This window comes from Crocodylus porosus, unplaced genomic scaffold, assembly GCF_001723895.1.
Source record: "Crocodylus porosus isolate Cpor-Errol unplaced genomic scaffold, CroPor_comp1, whole genome shotgun sequence".
NCBI classification, from domain to species: domain Eukaryota; kingdom Metazoa; phylum Chordata; order Crocodylia; family Crocodylidae; genus Crocodylus; species Crocodylus porosus.
This window is the reverse complement of record NW_017728906.1, coordinates 202,905,291-202,926,434: the sequence shown is the minus strand read 5'-3', so window position 1 is coordinate 202,926,434 and position 21,144 is coordinate 202,905,291. Positions and strand designations below refer to the sequence as shown.

The 21,144-nt window shown below is 43.4% G+C and overlaps 1 protein-coding gene across 4 annotated transcripts in view; it reads left to right on the top strand.

The window, feature by feature from the left end:
- C2CD3 (C2 calcium dependent domain containing 3) overlaps nucleotides 1-21,144 on the top strand; it is a 73,310-nt gene that overhangs the window by 31,403 nt on the left and 20,763 nt on the right. For 3 of the 4 annotated variants that reach the window (XM_019530545.1, XM_019530543.1, XM_019530546.1), the window contains exons 21-29: nucleotides 576-665; nucleotides 1,683-2,303; nucleotides 3,381-3,707; nucleotides 11,991-12,129; nucleotides 13,779-13,843; nucleotides 16,842-17,047; nucleotides 17,650-17,780; nucleotides 18,733-18,897; nucleotides 19,710-19,927. In XM_019530545.1, coding sequence (XP_019386090.1) covers nucleotides 576-665; nucleotides 1,683-2,303; nucleotides 3,381-3,707; nucleotides 11,991-12,129; nucleotides 13,779-13,843; nucleotides 16,842-17,047; nucleotides 17,650-17,780; nucleotides 18,733-18,897; nucleotides 19,710-19,927 — 1,962 coding nt within the window. The remainder of the gene's footprint in view (nucleotides 1-575; nucleotides 666-1,682; nucleotides 2,304-3,380; nucleotides 3,708-11,990; nucleotides 12,130-13,778; nucleotides 13,844-16,841; nucleotides 17,048-17,649; nucleotides 17,781-18,732; nucleotides 18,898-19,709; nucleotides 19,928-21,144) is intronic. The other variant, XM_019530544.1, reaches the window with a different exon arrangement.

The following is a 21,144-nucleotide window of genomic DNA, read 5'->3' as shown; positions in this document are numbered from 1 at the left end:
TGCTGCAGGTTTTTCCTCCCAAGGTGGAGAACCTTGCATTTATCCGTGTTAAACACCATGAGGTTCTCGTCTGCCCATTTGCTGAGATACATCTTCAAGCCTTTTTTTAGGTACATTATGTAGTAGAATATTCTAAAAATACAGTTTAATGAAAGATGGCATCAGCCTTCAGTAGCAGGAAAAAAATCAACTTTCAGGAACATGTTAAAATAATTGAGCAGTTATGGACAGCACTGCCACTCTATTTTAATGTTTAATAGTACTTCCTAGAACGCTCCCAAAATTCAGCTGTGTTGGAACACATGTCTTGTAGGAGAGAATGTACATGGACAATATACACTCAATATTTATTTATACTGCTCTTTTCTCTCTAAAGTTAGTTAGATGTGTATTGGGCCTCCTAGCTGGGCTTTTACCAATTTTCATGGTGGAAAGCTCATCCCAAAATGGCAACCTAGATCTTTAATATAAAACAACAGCATTCTCACTAGGAGTTGATTCATACGTTATAAATCACCTGTGCGCTTTTTAAATCCTTTATGGTTTAACATCTCTCGATATTTTGATTTTTGCAGCCACCAGTGTAATGAAAAGTCAAGCATCAAGGGACTACCTGCTTGGAATAGTCAGGGTTCCGACCAAAGACCTGTTGGTGAAGAGATCAGGTAAAATTGTCATATTGCTGATATTTCCTGTGTAAAATACATTGCTTATATTGGGTTTATAAATTTTTTTCTCACCTGAAGCTAAAGTTCTCTTGTAAATATTAGGTCTCTTGTACTTAAATGTGTATTATAAGGGATTTTTAACTGGAGATCATAGGAGGATTTGAGGTATGTGCTCAATAGCTGCTCTGCTAGTTAGATTCATGCTTAGTGTGGGATGAGTTCTTTGGTGAGATTATGAATTCGTTTGAGACAGATCCTACTGAACCTCCAGAAGTCAGGCGAAGAACCAGTCACCTTTTATTAACTAGAAGAACTTGTTGGACATAAGTGGTTACTGGAAAAATCAGTTCTCCAGCAGTGAAGCTTTGTAGTTGAACCGGCTCCTTAATATTTGAATGTCAGAGCTAAGTATTAGCTATCCCGCCAATTTAAAAATGAGTGTTCTGCAGTTCAGGGCTTGTGAACTCAGCCAGGGTCCAGTGGCTGATTGTGAAATCCCCCAGCTAGAAATACATACGTATCCCTATGATGGCTAGCTTTCCAGTCAGATAGATTAACCACTTGTCATGGCAAGCTGTAAACTGTCAAGCCTTAAAGTCATGATGAGCTAGCTTACCATCTAGCTGGCTTCCACTTCCCCCTCAACAATAGAGACTTTCTCAAAACCTAGAATTTAATGGTGGGGAAAAACAGCTTGTATACCATCTGGAAGCTGGGAATCCAAACACCATATAATTAGTGTTTTGTGTTGCATTTGCTTATAAACACTTATCACTAATGGAGCGGAAAATCAATTACAGTGATAATTGTGATAGTGTGATATTTTTAAAGGTCCAATAATTTGCCCTTGCCTAGTATTTCTAACTTAAGTTAACCATGTGTTTTCACCAGATGTAAACTCTTCTAAGTTTTGTCTTGGGCCAATAGCTGGGAAGGGGAACAAATCACTTTTTCCTACTGGTGTTTCTGAAAGGTTGAATAAGGGTGTTTAATAACTGCTTTTCTGCCACGAAGGTATTACAGGATGGTGCCCGGTGACTCTTCCTGAGGATTTGGTGCCTTCCCAATGCACAAACTTTATGCAGACCATAGTGGGAGGGCTAGAAGTTTCTGTTACCTTTGCTCATCATGACGACAGAGAACGTGTTGTGGAGGCTGCTAAGCTTTTGGCCTGGAATGGGGAGGAAAACCAAGAAGACAGTCTGGATGATAGTGATGAATGGCAGTTGAGCAAAAACCCTGCCACTGTGACCGTTTCTACTCCTCGAGTGTGGCTGCCCATCCACAGTATGTTACTTGCGGGCCAGACACACATAAACAAAAGCACCTACTGCTATCTCAGGTACAAGCTCTATGATCAAGAAGCCATGTGGACTTCCCTTAGAAGGCCAAAAGTAACTGAAGATGAAAAACAGCTTACAGCAGTATTCAAAAACACACATGAGGCTGAGCTGACAAGGAGCCAACCACTGCTGTGGTACTTCAGAGAGGAGAGGTTAGAAATCCAAGTGTGGCGGGCTTATGGAAAAGAGCCTGGTGTTGAAAGACCCCTAGATACAGATCGCCTCATTGGGTCTGCCTATGTGGACCTTACAGCACTCTCAGAGAGAACGAGGAGAACTCTGACGGTTAGCGGTAAGCCGATGAAAAGCATTTCATGTCTCTTTTTTTAATTCCTTTTTCTTAATTCTTTTTAGCTGGTTTAACCTCAGCCATCTTAAACCAGGGCTGTCCATCTTCCAGACACAGCTCCCCTCACCCATCATGCATGCAGCACCACCCACCCTTCTCCTGGCCCCACATGCCACCCACATGCAGTGCGGGTAGCTTGGCTCCCTTCTTTGCTGTGCACGCAGCCTGACTGCGGGGATAGGACAGGAGTAGCAGCCAGGTGGGAACACATGAGCCACATGCTAACTCTTCAGGGGCAGCCTGCAGGCCACCAGTTGGACAGCCCAGTCTTAAGCCAGTTACAGCTGCTTGTCCTTTCTCCTTTGGTTCAGCTTGTTTTGAAAAGATGAATCCAGTTGAAATACTAATGTCAGAATTGAAGCTTCATGAGTTAGACAAGCAGGAAACAAAATATACTTGCTTGCGGGTAGTAATGAGGTGAGAAGTTGGTGTCGGCAGACTGATAAATCAATCTCAACTGCAGAGCCTAATATTAATGATAAAGCATGACAGTAGAAGGAAAAGGAGCTGCTGGCTAGAGTGAGATACCATAGGAAGGCAGTAGTACCTGCAAGTGTATAGGACAAAGAGCTAGGCCATATGGAAGGACCTTGCAATTTTTGGGTCTGTTTAGTTTCTTATTCTTGGTACCTGGTGGCTGAGCTGACTGACTTACAGTCTAATCTTCTGAACCAGTTGATTAATCATAATTTGCCGATGCTCATGTGTAGTGGGCAGAAGACTAGGAACTGAAGTAAAAAATCACACATTGTCTCTGATTTTTGGAGTTCACATGAAGTTGAGGGAAATTTGCCGTGTTAGGGTGTTTATTTCAGTTGTTGTTGAAAGTGAAGAATTAACTTTCCTAGGATGCACACTTCTTGCCCTTTACAAATGGGTATTACCTGTTGTTGACAGCCCACTAAGTGATCTGTTGAGAACCACCCTGCTGAGCTGAAGATATATCCTTGCCCCTTGTACAGTGCCTGTTGGAAAGAGCTCTGTTTTGCTTGTCCTAACTGTTTATAAATCCTGGTGTAGGTATTTATCCACTGTTCCGGCGTAACGCATCAAACTTGTCAGGAGCTGCTGTTCGAGTTCACATCGCACTCACTTCCACTCCTGCCTGTGTTACTGCTGGTAGTGGACTTCACTGTGCAGAAGAAGACAGTCAGAGTGAAGACGAAGGCACGGAGAGAGTTCCCGAAACAGATCAGCCAGCCTTGGGAAATCACAGTCGGAAACTGGACTTTGCAAGCTCAGAAAAACCGAATGGAAAACCGGTTGAGGATATTCCAGCGGTGCATCAGGAAAACACCTTTATGGTCTCTGTCCTTGTGGAAAGGGCAATGCACTTAAGCTTAAAAGGTAAGCGGTTTTTTCTCCAGTGCCTGCTCATTAGAATGTCTGGTACATTTAAAAAAAAATTTTTAAAAAATTAAATAACAGGAATATTTTCCATGGGTCACTATGTTGGTGCATAACAGCCAAAAAGTGAGATTCTCTACCCTGCTCATACTGCCTAAGCAAAATGGATAACACTGTTTGGGTAGTGGAGCTAGAGCATCATCAGTGTAACAGGATTTCCCAAATTCTGATATCAGACTATTAGTTTATTCACCCAGCCTTTGATGCTAATCAGTGTTGATAGATGTTCTTTCAGACTTAAAATTTTCAGCTTTTTGCCTACTCCTGAAGCTAAGATAGTTATACAGGACTAGGAGCAGGACTGGCCAGGCAACATGGTGATGAGGGCACTGTAAGAGCAGAATGAACTTGCTGCAGCCTTGAGCAAGTTGCTCAGTTTCCATCCTTGTAAAAATGAGAATGTTATTTAGCGCTCTCGCTGATGGGCACCTAGCACTTGCACTTCAATTTATTTCCATCTGTTGATTTTCAACATGCAGATTTCCTTTGATTTATGCGGTACATGCGTTCCTGGAGAACGCCACATAAATCGAATTTGCATAAAGCATACCTACTTTATAATGTAAGAAATAGGGATAGGTTCCCTTGTCTGCTGCTCCTGAGGCCTGCTGGGGTGACTGCAGACAAGCGGAGCCCTGGGCAGTGCAGGGCACAGCACTCACCTGAGGCCCAGCTGAAGTGGCCCCAGGAGCTGCTGGAACCAGCTGCCAGCAGCCACTGGGCTGCACTGTGCCCCGAACTCCCCGGGGCTCTGCCTGTCCCCACTTACCTCAGCTCCTGCTGCAGCTGTCCCGGGAGCAGCTGATGCCAGCTCCCTGTAGCCGCTGGGCTGCACTATGCCCTGGTGCAGGCAGCTGGCGCCGGCAGCTCCCAGGGCTGCTGCAGCTGAGGTGGGGATGGAGACAGGCAGAGTGCCAGGAAGAGCCTGGAGCCCCTGAGCCTGCAGCAGCTGCCGGCCCCAGAGTGCTCTCATCCGGCTGCAGGCAGCTGCCTGCCCCTGCTGCAGCCCTGGGAGTGGTGAATGGTGCCTGCTTGCCACCTCTGGGCTGCACCATACCCCAAACTGCTTCAGCCAGGGCTAGGGGGAGTGCCGCGCCCACACCACCCAGGGCTCCACTTGTCCACACTCACCCCAGCCAACCCCAAGAGCAGCCAACCGGGGAGCCTATCCCAATTTCTTACATTACTGTATAAAGTAGGTTCATTTTATGCAAATTCGATTTATGCGGCCTTCTCCAGGCCTATGTCAATCACATATATGCAAATTTACCTCTCGTATAATTAATTTCAGGCACAAAAGAGTCATTGCATAAGAGCGAATCCGCATAAATTGAGGGAAACGTGTATTAAAAATACTACCTTTTAGTGAGATTGCATCTAGCTCTTGGGGCACACCTAACACGATGCATTTGCTGGGGTTTTAATTCGTTTAAGCCTTCTGCTGTTCTCGCCACTGGAGTCTGTAAAGGAAACTGTTTAAGGACAGAACCAGCCCCTTAAAGCAACAGTTCCCAAAGCAAGGATGCAGTTCAATTGGAAAAGCCGGGCTGGCACCAGATTTGGGGGGGATGCTTGATGAGCCCAGAAAGACTGGAAACCATTTTCTGTACATGCATTTTTTTTTTTTTACAGCCTATGCAATATCCACTGTCTCTCACAGACAAAAGGATGCTGACCAAACCATTCTTGGACACCCTCCTTGCTGTGCATCTAGGCCAGTCTGTGTGTTCAACAACAGGGCCATTATTCTGACTGGGGCTGTTAGGCCTTACAGGGATACACATAATACATAAAATGGGTACTGTGAGGGAGAATTGTGCAGTCAGGGTTATCTGAGGCAACTCTTTGAAGCTTTTCCTGGAAATGTCACAGTTAAGACCTGCTGTTTCATAGTTTAGATCAACTGATAGGAGTGATTACTCCTCCTCTGTTTGCAGGCATGCTGATAATTTAGCACAAAAGCAAAGAACAGCGTGGTGGCTGACAAACTGCTTGAAGTACAAATGTTGATGGTACACGCTGATCTCCTCAATGAACAACTTCTCAAGTTCATTATCTCTGTGTCCAGGAACTTGCTACAATGCTGTGTCCTACTGAAAGGATTTTGACAGTGTTGCACAATGTTTTCCTTGTGTTAAGTTTTAAGATGGAATTGTTGTGTACTGTTCATACACCCCCAAAAAGTTGGGGTGATGGTGAGTATAGGGAACTATTTGCTCCGTATCTACTTCAGGGGGAATTCTTATCTGCATAAAGAAGCATTAACCTTGATTTTTATAGGTGAGAGAATGAATAAATCTTGCAGTCCAGTACCTTCAGAGTGACACCTTTTGGAATGTTAAAGGAACACTGAATTAAACAATTGTTAAAAGAGTTTGGGGACAAGTTTATGATTTTGTAGTTCTTTGGGTAAATCTAATATCTTTTAGTAGACCAAAGTTGGTCTACTAAAAGATATCTGATTTACCCAAAGAACTTTGTCTGCCCGTGTCTTTAAACCAACATGACCAACCTATACCTCTGATTTTATAGTTGCATTTTCCAATTTTAAATGTCTATTCCTCTGTGCCTGAGAGAAGCCCATACAAAGAAACTGGCTAATTTCTGTAAGGATGGAAAGTCACTGAAATTAATTGGCCGTAACATTCTACAAAGTACTGAAAAAATACGTGAAAAATATTTTCTCCAGCTTGTATGTAACGGTCTTGTTACCTCTTGCAGTAACAGAGGAAAGTCCTTTGTATAACTTCAGAATTGCTGGTGTCACTTCAGTCAGCTGTTACTAGCCTACTAATCATAGAAAGGAGGACCAAAAGAATCAGAAATGAAGGGCTGGAAGGGACCTCGAAAGATCATCGAGTCCAAGCCCCCTGCTCTGGGTAGGAATACTTCTGAGATCAAATGATCTCAGCGAAGTGTCTGTCCAGTCTTCTCTTGAACACTTCCAGATGTCCCTAATGCCAGGTTCCTCTTGTGTTATGATGCACTCCTGATATTCCCAGGGAATATTTATTACCTGGCTCCCTCTCTGGGTCTGTATTTTTCAAATCAATCTTAGTGTTCATGAAAGGATGCTGGATTGTGAGGCTTGGGAAGTCTAAAATTCCCTGTTCGTGGAACAGCTGCAATGCAAACTGTTCCACATGACCCCATTCGTAGGCCTCAATGATGATGTGGAAGAACAGGAGTAGGGTTTCATGTTCTTGGCCCTTTCTGGCAGGGCTCTGCACCTTTTGGTGGCTTCTGGTGATCTGGAGAGCTATCCACTTGGATACCTCGATCCCAACTCTCTAGGACTCCAGGCTGCTATCAGATTATCAAGCACTACCAGTCTTGCCCTTATATGCACTAGTAGCAGCTCACGTTAACACTTTTGTATCCTAGTCTCAGTTTCCTGAACCGTCCAGTCTTGTTTCTTGTCTTGTTCCTCAGCTCCTTTTTTTCCCAGTGGACCTTCAAACCTTGCTTTACAAAGTACAATTAAACCAATTCCTCTTTTGCAATTTCTGCAGAGAATTCAGACCAGGGGATTTGCTGGGCTAATGCCAAACTACACTAGCCTCAATGGGCATTTATAGACATGCTCTGGCAGTGGCGGAGGGGAGAGGCACTTTAATTAGAGTGGCTCCAAGGGCCACTCTGACTTTAGCACCTAGAGCATCACATGCATCAGTATCCCTGCACTAAAACATGGCAGCGGGGGCACTGTAACTAAAGCTCGTTGAATGTACCCCTGCCGCCACTTTTCAGTGTGGGGATGCTGATACATGTGACGCTGGAGTCTGCTGGAGCATGGCAATTGCCACACTCCAGCAAACTCTGTTAATCGAGTCTGCTCTGATGCGTTGTAATTACAGCATGTCGGAGCAGCCTCTCTGCACATGTACAGGTGCCCAGTAGGCCTCCCATTGGCTTGTGGCTGTTTGCTTACCATGTGACATTTCTTGTCTGCTGTAGAGGTTTAGCTTTTAGAATAAAGCAAGCTCAAGACTAAAAAAAAAAAAAAATAGCACTAGCTTTACTAGTCTGCCAAAGCTGTCAGGTATTTTACTCAACTTTGCCCCTACATGTGAGGAGATAGCTGGCTACCCCCTTGTTACAGTAGTCTGCCAGTTTGGACAGGTTTGCCAGCTGATCTAATTGCATATTGTAGTCGGGCTGTGCCATCCACAATCTTAACAAGCCTAGCAAAGTCTGCAAGGCCCAGTTAAACTGTAGGTGGGTTGTGCAGACTGAACTCTGTAAGATAGCTTGCTTACGGGGGAAAAAGCAACCTTTTTGGAATTTGCAGGCATAGTTCTTGCCAGAACATATAATCCAACACTGGCATTTTAGTAAATGTGGTGGAATTGTAATATATTTAATGTTATTGAAGTAATTTAAAATCTAGGATGTAGTGTAGCGGTTACTTGCCTTCTTGCTATCATAGAGAGTAAGACTGGAAGGAAGCTCCAGAGGTCACCTAATCCAACCCCCTGCCTGAGGCAGGATCATCCCTATCCGTCCAGCCCATACAAATCCATAATTTAACCTCTTAGTAAAAGTACCATCAACCCTGACACAACACATGATAGTCAGTGGCTTCTGCATGACCTGAAACTAAGGGTGTCCTCTTCCCAATCCTTCACTGCAAGTGCTGTAGCAAAAGCTATACTCTGCTGCAGGGTCAGCTTTTCTTTGGAGGACATGCACAGTACCCTTTGTCTACTGGGTATGTAGTGTTGATCTTGTCAGGATGGGGTGCTGAGCTTGTCAGGAGCCCAGGTACCATGTCTTAATTAATATAAAGCGACCATCCTCTTCAGTGTGGATGCAGTGGACAGGCACAGTCAGGTAACATTGCAAGGCTTGTTCCTGTTGAGAGAGAACTGAAGGACTAGGGAAGACAAGGAAGCAGGAGCTAAGCTTGGATTTAAAAAAAAAAAAAGGAGGAAGAAAGAAATACTCCAGTCTAACCCCTGGTCTTGGCCACTCCCTTGCTGAACAGGGATTTGTTGGGATGCTAAAAACATAGCATGCACAGTCTCCAGCAAGTGGAGGGGAGGAAGTGATCTATCACAACCTCTGTGGCTGATGTAAAATGGGGGAGGAAGGGGTCATTCATAACAGGATCCCAGCCCAGCCTCCTTTTTCTCTTAGCAAAGTGCATAGTATAACGCACCCCCGGACCAGCTCCATGGACGCTCAGGCTAGGAACGGGTGTTGTATTTGTCCCTAGACAAGTTGTGCCTGTGTTTGTCCCAGAACAGAAATATCCTGGGATTGGCATGTACATACACAACCCCTCTAATCAGCAGCTGAATGCACATCCATTGTCTGCCGTTGACTTCACGAATTCCAGGATAACCATTCAGGCGCACTTTGTGATCTTCTGGGATAAATTGTTAGTATTTCTTATCCCATGATTTGTTTAGGATTTATTCTGGGACAATGGACTAGGACATCTGAATGACTGTGCTTTCTTCTGGGATAAAATGGTTTATCCTGGGACAAATGCAGTGTCTTATTTGTAGCCCCAGACAGTGCAGCGGGAAAAATACCAGAGTCCTCTTTCTACTACATTGTCTCTCATGGCTACAGCATAACAGAGCTCCACCATGGTAAAGTAGGGCTACAACACTTGCTGTGTTGATGCAGTGTAACAGCTCACCCTGGTGCCAGGCCTTGAGGAAGTGTTACAAATTAGAGAGAACACTAGAAGCGTGTGGGCATCCCCCCCGAAGGACCATCCCAAAGTACACAATTCATTGGAGACTTAATTTTACAATATAATTCAATGCAGGTGGTCAGGTAGTGTATAACACCTTTCATCCAGTGTTTTCCTTGATATTCCATGACTGGATTTTTGGGAAGTGTCTAGATGCATCCCAGGATATGACCTTGCTTTTCACTGTGAATACCAATTATACACCTCCAAGGCCAAACTGAGCAAGTAACTGATTACTTTATCTTTGTTCTCACCGGACTTTTCCCTAATTATTTAAAAAAAATAGAAGGAAGTATTTGCCTTTCCAACTGCAAACTGTTTGGGCAAGTCATAATAATCGTCTTATAGCTAGTGTCACAAAGCTTTCACACCTGCATTGCACAATGCATGTTGTCTGGTAACTCAGCTGGATGCTTATATATATATATATATATATATATATATATATAGGTTTATTGTGAGCTAACACTAAAACCTGAAGCTTTTACAATCCTGTTTGACATTGTTCAAGAGAGACCAGTTGGGACCTGCATTTTTTTCTCGTGGTAAAGACAGTAGCCTAAATGCTCTATTCCTTGCTGTGATGTAGGCTGCGGTGTCTTGAGCAAACCACTTGGGCCTTGTCTGCACTAGACTGTTTTTCCCTCCCCCAAAATTTCCCATGGGTGCTGTTCCTGCTGAAAGCATGTCTAAAGGACACTATGGCAAAAACAAATTGCTGGCAGCCTCTGATCTCAGGCAGGACCTCCCCTCGGGTGCTGCCAACCTGGAAACTGGCCTCAAGGTAGAAAGGGTAGAAAATTGTGGGGGGTGTTTGGAGGAAATGACCAGTGCAGACATTATTTTCTATCTGGGCGCATATACATGTGAACATTTACTGCACTGAACCTAAGTCTACATGCACTTGCCTGTATTGCGCAGTAACTATGATGACTTACACCAACTTGGATGTAAATTTGCTACTGGCATCACACAGATAGCAAATTTATGCCCAATTAGTTACTGCACAGTAACGCACATGTAGATGCGTTACTGCGCAGTAACAGTGTGCAGACTGACTTGGGACTAACTTTACTTCCAAGTCAGTCCAAACATCATTACTGCACTTTAACACCTGAATGTGTAGGCACCAGCCTAAATCCGCTTACTGTGCAGTAAGTTACTGCACAGTAAATGCACATGTAGACATGCCCTCTGTGCCCCAATTTTTTATCTATAAATGGGAATAACTCTTTACCCTGCCTCACCATATATTTTGAGATACAAACAGGGTTAGGTAATGTTTGTGAAACACAATTCCCGCTAGTTGCTATATATCATTAGTACCTTACCATTGTTTGTCAGGTGGGGCATGTTTCCTTATTTCAGCCCAGACAGGAGACGTTCCAAGTAGTGACACACGGGAGCGTATTTGATCAGCAATAGGACAGTTGGAGATGAGCCAGGGAAGACTTTGCCTTGAATATTATCGACAGAATAAGTCGTTCATTTCTAACTACGTGGCCATTTCCGCCTCTTCATTACCCCACAAAATGTCATTGATAAGAGGTTGTTGCACTGTCGCAGCTGAGAGCAGAGGTTATTTGGAAGAATTTTGAATCATCAGTTAACTAGAATCCAGATTCTTTCAGATCCCAAGATGTTGCTATGGTAAGGGAAGAAATGAAAAAAATCTGGCAGACTCTTATCTGGAGTCAGTGAGGCAATAAAGATATTGCCCTTGATCTCAGTTTGGTGTTACTTTTAGAGTGATGTCTCATACTAATACCATGTTCACTTGCATACCACATGCACCTTTGCCCCCCCAAAAATCAGCCCTGTAAACTTGTGTGTCTTAAGTAGGGAAACTGGATGTCACTTTCCCCCACACTCCTTTGCTGGAATAGAAGCATGGAGACACTACTGCAATACGGTTTCCAGTTTCTCTCTCAGGCAGCAAGCAGGAGGGGCAGTCTAGTGTTAACCCTTTATCATCCACTCAGACTGGGAACAGTTTTTGGCTGAGCAACTAAATGAGCAGCTAAAAAATGTATTTGTCACAATTGGAGCTGGTGAGTGGCAGCAAAATCTAGGACTGGCTCTGGGGCCCATTCTCTACTAAGCAGTCTTTGTAGTTTTGCATAGTTACATTCATGCCATGTGATGTTTGCCCTTGTGCCTAGCAAAGAGGCAGTGTGGCCTAGTGAGTTAGGTACTGGATGGTGACTTGGGAGACCTGGGTTTTATTCCTGATTTTTGCCACTGACTTTTTAGCTGATCTTGGGGAAATAAGTTCTCCTCTTCCTGTGCCTCAGTTTCTCTCTCTCTCTGTAAGCCAGGGATAATGACCCTCACCTGTGTCACAAAACTTATTCAGAACTACAAATGACAAGGGCTGTCTATATAAGAGTGCCATGGTATTGCATTATCGAGTGCCCAAGGCTCTGCTAGCTTGTTCTGCTGTTCACAAAACACTTGTGGTGTTCTGAACTCATCGCTAGTCTTTGTTACTGTAAATGTAATTCTCTCTCTTTTAGGGAGTCCTATCACTGAACGTGGGGTAACAACACCCAGCAGCTACGTATCGTTTGCTGTTGCCGATGCAGATACTCCAGTCATGACCACAGTAATAGAAAATACAGACTCACCAGTATGGGACTTCCAGCAGCAAGCAAGGTGGGTAACATGGCATGTAAAAGCAGACACTTTCATTACCATGCACCCAGTCTGCCAGCCAGTGGCCAGACATGAAATAAATGCGTCCATTTACTAGAGTTGCCCCTTCAGCACTGGACCGAATTGTTATAATTCTACATTTTATTTCATCACCAGTAACTAGACCCCTTGTGATCCAGAAGCAGCCTCTTCAATCTTGTATGCTAAAAGATGGGCTCTTTCTCCTCAAAGCAATTAGGGCTTTACTGAGCTTATCTCAGTTGAAAATCCTCGTTCATATGTTTTGCAACAGGGTTGGACTTGTATTTGGATTGAGTTTGAGGAAAGTTATGTTCTTGTGCCTCAAACAAGGACTTGGCAGCCAGATGTGTATTCATTTGAGAGGGCAGGAAGTCAGGAATACTATGATTGTGGGCAGATCACTTCTTACTTAGCTTCCCCACCTGTGAAATGAAGCTGTGAAAACTTTAATTTACCTCATTGGATTAAGTCATAAATATTTGAAAGCTTTTTGTAGATAAAAATGTTTTTGTAGTGCTTTTCATGTCTTTGTTATACATCTTTACAACAGGTAGAGCAGTGGTTCTCATCCTTTTTAGACTCAAGGCACCCCTCAACAAATGCCAACTCTTAGCTTTCACTGTTTTTTTAAGTACAGAAAAATAACAAAACTGATTTTTCTGTTGCAAAGAACTCAGAAAGCCGACAGCAGGTGAGAATGCTTCCAACACTGTGGATTCCTATAGGAAGTCTGTGGGTTTATGTCATGAATCCTGCTTGGACACCTAACATTGTGTGGCACCTTTGAAAGGAGCTTAAGGCACTCCAGGGCTGAGAATCACTGAGCTAGAGTCATGAAACCTGGAGATTCCTAAGCACGATAAGAATACAAATAACAACCGCCAGCATAAATCTGTTGTGGGGATCCCATGGCTTCTGAAAGGTTTTGAAACCAAATGTTTGCATTAATCCTCAGGCTGCTGCCATCAGGGTTTTCGTTGCTTAATGAAGTCAGCTTGAATCAATACAAAGGTGTTTTGCAGGCTGAACACTCGCTCATTGTTTGAATACTGCCTGGAAAATTATGCCTTGACTTCACAAGAGAATTCTTAGCAGCCAGACTGCTGTTTGTATAATGCAGAGACAAAGCACTGAAGGACACTGATAGCTGCAGTTACAAGTTTATTCTCAAAAGGTATTGTGCTCAGGGCCCAAGTTGAATCCTAGATTTGTGGCAAGTGCCTTCCCAGTGCTTTGTCAATCAGGTGTTTGTCACTTTGTTGTTTTGGATATTTTTGTAGAAACCAGTTGACACCTAAAAATGTTACCCTGGTTTTCATGAGCTGTGATCTGTACTTTTATTTTTCAGCGCTCTCTTGGTTTCTCATCATTTTTGGTATCCTAATCTAAAAATCTTTAGGAGCAGGGGACAAAAGTTTCCTCCCAGGGTAAGCAAAAATACCAAGCCCATGTAGAATGGTGCATTCCAGACTCTTTCAGGGGCATACACTGACTTTCCCATCTGCCAGCAAACCTTTGCATTTGATAAACACAATGTTACTGAAACTCCAGAGACATTCCCCCCCCCCCGGCTTCTGGCATATTTTCCTGTTCTTTGTAACAAACTATTATGATTTTGTTCTTAACAGACTGTCCAAAGAACTTCTTCTGGATCCACAGCAAACCCTGGTCTTTAAAGTATGGCATAAAGCAGGTAAATATGCATAGTGCAATACAGGAAAGAATATTTATTATGCCCATCCCTTTGTTCAGCCCAGACTGAGAAATTTGATTGCAGGCAGACTGAAGAAAGTCAGTGATGCTAGTGTCTTCATCCTAGGGTGAAGGCACTACTAACCAAGCTACCTCTTTTGTTTCCTTTCTCCCCAAAGGTAGGGCAGTACATAACAACTGTGAAAAGCTTCTGGCACGTTTTAGTTAAATTTGGTTCGTTCTGGGTAATTTTGACAGGATTTCAGTAGCTGGACTTCCCTGGGAAAGGAGTCAGTTTCTTGCTTTTCTTTCACATTATTTGTTCACTCTGAAGTTAGCTGAAGAGTAGGTGGCCCACACATTCCAGGATCTTTTCTTCCCCCTTTAAGCAGTTTGTATCTGTGTCTTCTGCTTCACTCGTTTTTTTCATCACTCATTTCACAAGCATACTCTCCATTATGTTGTTACCACGCAGATGAAGTGAAAAAGCATTGTGCCTGCCAACACCCAAGTACAGACCCTCAGGCCATTGTAAAGTCTTACTGACCTAGGTGCTACTGATGATAACTGCTGTAGGAACACCAGGCTTTAGCAGATGAGGTGGAAAGAGTGGAAATGATACCAAAATATATTGGCTATTTAACTGTGAAAATATCTCCAGGTAGAGATCTGCAACAGTTCCCGGTACATCTGTTTCAGAATTATTTTATAGAACTGGAAAAGTCCTCCTTGAACCGCATTGTAGGTTCTTTGTCTGATGAGCTTTTTTCATAACTCAGTCAAGCTCCAGCTTAGATTAGCTTAAATGGATTTTCCCCTCTCCATGACTCTGATTGGAAGATCGTTCTGGAATTTGCTTGCTCTAGTGATTAGGAACCTCCTTTTCATTTCCAAACTAAATTCCTTCACAGCCAATTTATGCTTGTTATCCTTCAGTTTAAATACTCGTTTTTTCCCCTTCTTAGGTGTTTACTCTCCCATCTCCTCTATAAATAGCAGTCATATCCCCTCTCCACTTTCAGTTTGCAAGCCAAGGTCTTATCTCTCCTTCTCATGTTAGGGTCTTCATTCACCTGGTGATTCTGGTAGCTTTTCTGTGCACCTGCTCTAGTTTCAATTAGTTTTCCTTGAACATGGTTGACAGGATTCCAGATGAGGCCTTGCCAGCAATTTGTACAGTGGCATTAACACTTCTCCCCACCTCACTTGAAAAAACTCTTGGTGCTTCCTAGGATCATATTTGCCTTTGTCATGGCTGTATCATGCTGACAGCTCACAGTTCTGTGCTCCCTAGATCAGCCAGGTCATTTTGTATCTCACTCACTTCCAGCTGAACTGCCCTCAGTTTGTAGCTGAAGCTCTTATTAATCCTCAGAGATATGACCTTGCATTTTGTACTGCCAAATTGATCGTGTTTCTGTTATTTCAGTCCTCAAAGTCTTCCATTTCAGCGAGAGATTCTGATCCTCCTCTGTACTGGCAATGCCTCCCACCTTTGCCTTTTCAATTCTCTCTGCAGTTAATGAATATCAGTATTTGGCAGCTCCAGTTTATGCTCCCAGCCCTAATTACTTCTGGTGTTTTTGTAAACTCTTTGATTCCTTCGTGAGCTACTAAGGTATCTCGCAAAGCCCTTCAGCTGGCTTCCTACTGGAGAAAGAAACTAACAGTTCCTGTAATACTAATGCGTTCTGTTACCTCTAGCCTGATCACTCTTCATATAAACCATTTTTGCATGTTTTGGGGATGGTGTTTGCCAAATGCTGTGACACTTTCTTAGTCTAAAGTCTGAGAAATTTGGTAAATTACTGCCAGGAAGGGAAGAGAATTTGTGAGATGAATAGTAATTTTTACATAATCTTTAATAAGATGTAGAGTTATGCTGTGTTTTAGTCTCCCTCTCCTCCCTGCTCCTACCCCCCCCCCCCCACCTCTAGGCATTTTAATTTTATGTCTTGCAGGCAAAAAATGGAGTTTCAACATTTGAATAGGTAATTATGATGTAGTTGCCTCTGATAGCAAGGGATTGGACTCTGATGCCATGAGAGAATTTCCAGCGCTCTGTTAATAACTTCCTTAATGCTACAGTAGCTTTGAACAAAAATACATATTTAATAGATGCATCATGTTAACATCCTCCTCTGAGTTTTTCATCCTCAAGATGCCTCAAACTGCTCTGTTTAGGTGCACGGCCTCCCTTTCAACCTCGGTGTCCAGGGTTTGAAATTCAGCTTTTTTCCTGATCCTGCTTTGCTAACCTCTTTCACTGTCGCTGTAAACCACTCCCCTAACTTGTCCATGAGGCAGACTTCTGACTTTCAATTTAATCCTCCTCCCCTTCCTTCTAGCCAGTCTCTTGCTTGATCTGTCTCATTACTGTTAAAGCCACCACACCATAGGCATCTCTCTGTTCTGCTTTTTAACCACCCTACTTTATGGCCTCAGTCTCCCACCTTCTGTTCAAAAGTCCTCTTTCTGTCCTACTTTTGCAGCTATGTCAGCACCTCCTCTCCCGTGCTTTACTGTCTTTTGATCTCTTAAGAACATCACATCCCAGCTCCTTACTCTCAGCTTCGAGGCCTTTTGTAACCTTGCTACTTTATGTCTGTACTACAATTTCTCCCTTTGGTCATCCCTGTACTGTTGCCTTGGTTACTGTCTTTTCCTTCTGATCCTCCTCTGTCTTGGGTTTATGCCCTCACTCATGCTGCCTCCTACACTGAAACAGTCTCCCTCTTTGCTAGATGTCCCACCTCTGTTTCACTCCTAAAACCCACTTTGGCGGCTAGCTGTTATGGCATCCTCCATAGTTCTCGTACTCATATTTATCTGAACTTGGCCTTTGCCTATTTGTCATGTAGTTTGCTTGTATAATAAGTTTTCAGAGATTTAGTTCCAGGTATATTTGCAGCGTTAGGTAATTAATGGTCTTAATCGATGCAAATACATGCTTTTCAGGCAGTGAAAACTAAGGTTGCTTTTATATTCTTTTCCCACAGATGTTGAACGAGTGATAGGATTTGCATCTGTGGATCTTTCTCCCCTGCTTTCTGGTTTCCAGCTAGTCTGTGGATGGTACAATATTACAGACCTGAGTGGACAATGCAGAGGGCAGATGAAAGTAGCTATTTCTCCTCTTGAAAGTATAATTCAGCTCAAAGAAGAAAGGCAGGCCAGGATTCAGACCAAAGCATCCACCTCTGCAGTATGTACTCTGTTTTCTTTCCAGACACAAATCTAAGAAGGTTCCTAAATAAACAGCAGCAAATTTGCTAGATCACAAAATAAAAAATGAACAGGAAATCTAGGAACTCTTGAATTCTCAATTTTGAAATGTTTTTAATGTTCCAGTAGCATCTAGCTCTCAGGCCTCCTCTGTGCCAGGCATTGCACATACAGATAACAGACACCACCTCTGCACATAGAGATTGCAATCTCAGTGAAAAAGCACCCACTGTGAGAAATTGCAGGCACTCACTTTCACCATTTTCCCTGGGCCATCATTTAGTTTAGGTGGACCTTTCGTACAGCAGCAAGGAGGAGAGACTTCATTTAAAGGGAAAGATGGGATCGTAAAGCCCCCAAACTTGCCTTGCTAGTGTCAGAATCTGCTGTATTCCTGGCTAACATGCATGAATTGGCTTGGTGTGGATTTTAAATGATGTGGCTTTCAAATTGGCTCTGTCCCATTAGTCAATCCTCAGACAGCACTTGAAAATGCTGAACGCTCTGTGAAGCTTAAATGTCTGTCCCACTTGTTGACCCAGTAAGCCTGACTTTAACTTACCTGTAACCTTGCTTTCACAGATCCCTGTGCACAGTCCCTTCTCCTTCCAGGCAAGGGCCTTGTGCACTGCATTTCCCAGTGATGTTCCAAGATCCTCTGAGCCGCTGTTGGCCACTTCCTTTGATGGCAGGGATTTTACTGCTCAGGAGCGGTGAGAACATTGAGGACTTAAGGGACTTTTCAGAACAAAGCAATAGGATTACATCCATCTATTTGCAGAGCTTGCGAATGTTGCCTGACCCAGTCAAGCTTAAATTCCAGGTCTAGTGACCTAGCGAAGAATAAACTCCCTCCAGACTACGAGTTGCATACAGGACTGATTGTGGAATTGCCTATCCATGTTCTATCAGATGCATTTTAAGAGATGAGAGAAGGGCTCAGTGTTGCCACCATCCCCATCTCCCACATCCTTCCCTTTCCACCTCCCATTATCTATAGGGAAGCTTCCTACTGATTTTTTTTCTTTAACGGCCCTCTACCATTGACAGTAGTATCCCAGCCAACACTGGCTCTTGCTTTCTTTGCCTTGTTTAGAATGATGTACAGTAGGGATAGTGCACCTGCAGCATCATCTCCTATTCTGTAATGCCTCACCAGCTCCATGCCGATGAGGTATGCCCATATTCCACAGCCCTGAGGCCAGCTCTGCTAGACTTTCTACAGTTGTTTCTGCTTACTGTCTCCAGGAAACAAATGCCTTGGGGCATTCTGTCAGCTGTTCACAGAGTAATTGTGAGCTACAAAAAGCCTTGTGCAAGGGAGAGGATGAATTCACAGCCCACTTTTTTATAGAGGATGCAGAAGGTAGCACTTCTGTGTCTGTGTCCAGACAGGCCTAGCAAGATTGTATTAGCTCTGTCCCTAGCTCTTTACAAGGAGCACAGGCACCGGCATGTTATGGTTCACCTTGATCTCAACAACTTCCTCTTCAGACACAAATTGGGTATTACAAGCTGACACCTGCATTTTCCATTGGATGTCTAGGGCTGATTGTTAACAGATTTCTTTTTATTATTATGTCCACTAGGCTGACTTATCATAGTTAGAGATTGCAGGCAGAAATGTAATGGATTGTTTGTTTATAAATCTATACCTGTTTTTAGCAGACGTAGTCCTTCTGGGACATGGACACCTCGTCATGAAGAGCACATGCAAAATGTTCGCAGGTTCCATGAATCGTTACAGCAAGCAGAAGGGAATGCACAGCAGGCTGGAAGATTGGATTCTCTGTCACATTCTTCACGGGCCTCACTTCTTACTGCCCTTAGGTAAAGCAGCATCATGGATACTAGGGTGGTGGTTGACTTTAGAGTGAGAAAGAAATGCTGGAAGCTTTGCAGTTCTTGCATCAAGCTTAAAAACAAACTACAAATCAAATAATAAATGTAGGAACTGGGTGTTAATAGGCTGATGGCATAACTTAAAGCTACGTGAAGGCTAGGTTAAAGGGCTGCTGAAAGTTCAGACTCAGATGCATTAGCAAAGCTGTGAAAAGCAACAGACCTGGGGTAGCAGCTATATTGTCTGCGCAAGGTTCAGTCCCGATAGCACTGGTCTGTACCTGACTTACATGGTTGGATTATATTTCTGCAGCCTAGTTCTAAACATTAGGAAAATAGAGTTCATCATTCATAGCATCATGGGACTGAAAGGGATCTCCTGGGTCACCAGATCAGGTGCCCTGCTGTCATGCAGTGCCAGCTCCTATAATTCCATTTGTACATTTATCAAAGCTCATTTTCATAGATTTCATAGACATTAGGGCTGGAAGGGACCTCGGGAGATCATCGAGTCCTCATTAAGTCATTTTTGCCAGAACCTTAATCTCCTGATGATTAGAAACCCTCTAATACCCTGCCTAAATCATGTTACTGTCAGTTTCTACTTGTTAGTTTTTGTGCTGACATTAGGTTTTGGCTGAAATGGCTCTGTCCTGGTTATTTAACCCCTCATTTATTTATAGAGAGCAATCAAGTCCCCTCTACTCAAGTACATACATCCTGTAAGTCATTATGATAAGAAACAGATCCATTTCACATAGAATTATGGGGGGGTTCTGATTTCTGGTGACTTGTTGCAGAAAGAACTTGAGCGAGCTGGATGAGATTCAACGATATTTCAGCAAGAAGTTAACCAGATCTTTCCCTGACCTCGGCTATGGCAGCACAGCCAGCAGAAATCAGGAATGGCAGGATGGCGATCAGCAGGGATCCATGACCAGGATGGTAGATGCTGATGGATGCCAACTTTTGGAAAAATCCAGTCACTTGGTCTCTCAAGTCAGCACCCTGATCAATGGTAAGCAGTCACTTTGTGTGGAGTACTTGCCAGCAGCTACTTTAAAAAGGATCCTTGAAACTTCCAGCACAGTTCAGACCATAATCGATTAGGCAAACAGTTTGTGCTTTCAGATATCCGGTTGCAGTCATGAGTGGGAGGCTGATTAGCCTATGGCTCCTTTGGGGGGTGTCTGAAGTATACACATGTACAGAGCAGTGCTGAGTTGTGAGGTCACTATGGCTTGAAATGCTGTTGATGTTGCTGGGTCCCATCCTGATGAACTATAAGGTAACTCATCAGCCTTTTGGCTTCGGACTAATATCGTGCATAGTTTGTACTATATCAAAGTGCTATTTAACAATGTGTTTATGGGAAGACCTGTGTTAAAACTTCCAGCAGTTTCAAAAAATGGTAAAATTCATCAGTTCTGGATGAACTAAGTCTCTGGGTACTATCTACAAATTGCTACAGATAAGTTTATTTTGAGGTTAGTTTTTTCAGGTTTGCTCCTCCCTTCAATGTGCTTGGAGAGAGCAGGGTCTGAGAGTAAGAAGGGGAAGAGGCTGCAGGGGGAAGCAGTTGGAGGACAGAGGGCAAAGGGGCTATCTAACCCCCAGATTTCTTTTCCCTGCTGTAGTCATGAGATAGGGACAGATTCAATGTAGACCTCCAATAATTAGATTCTATACCTGGAAAATTATATCCAATGTATACATTTCAGTATACAGAATCTAATTATTGCAGGGGGGCATTTTATAATCAGAGCTGTCTTACATTCAAGTAAATATGGTTGCAGTCAGTGTCATGACCCTTTTAATACAGTTTCAGCATTTGGCGTTTTTTTTATATTAATATTGTGGGTAGAAATGAGGCTGCACCAATCTGAAACATGCTTTCTGTCATGTCTGCTTCTTTTTACCGTATGGGTAATTGCCACTCCCAGGGAAGTGGAGTTTCAGGCCCTACCCCCCATATAGCAAGGCTGTTCCTTGCTCTTTCTGTTTTGCCACATTGCTTCCCACCCCACTTCTTTCTCTTCTCTGGCATCTTCCATCTTTGTGCTTCTCCTCCCTGCATTTCCACACATTGATCACAGCCTCTTTTTTTTTGGCTCTTTTTCATAGATTTCATAGACAGTTAGGGCTGGAAGAGATCTCAGAAGATCAAGTCCAGCCCCCTGCCCAAAGGGCAGGAAGTCAGCTGGGGTCATAGGATCCCAGCAAGATAAGCATCCA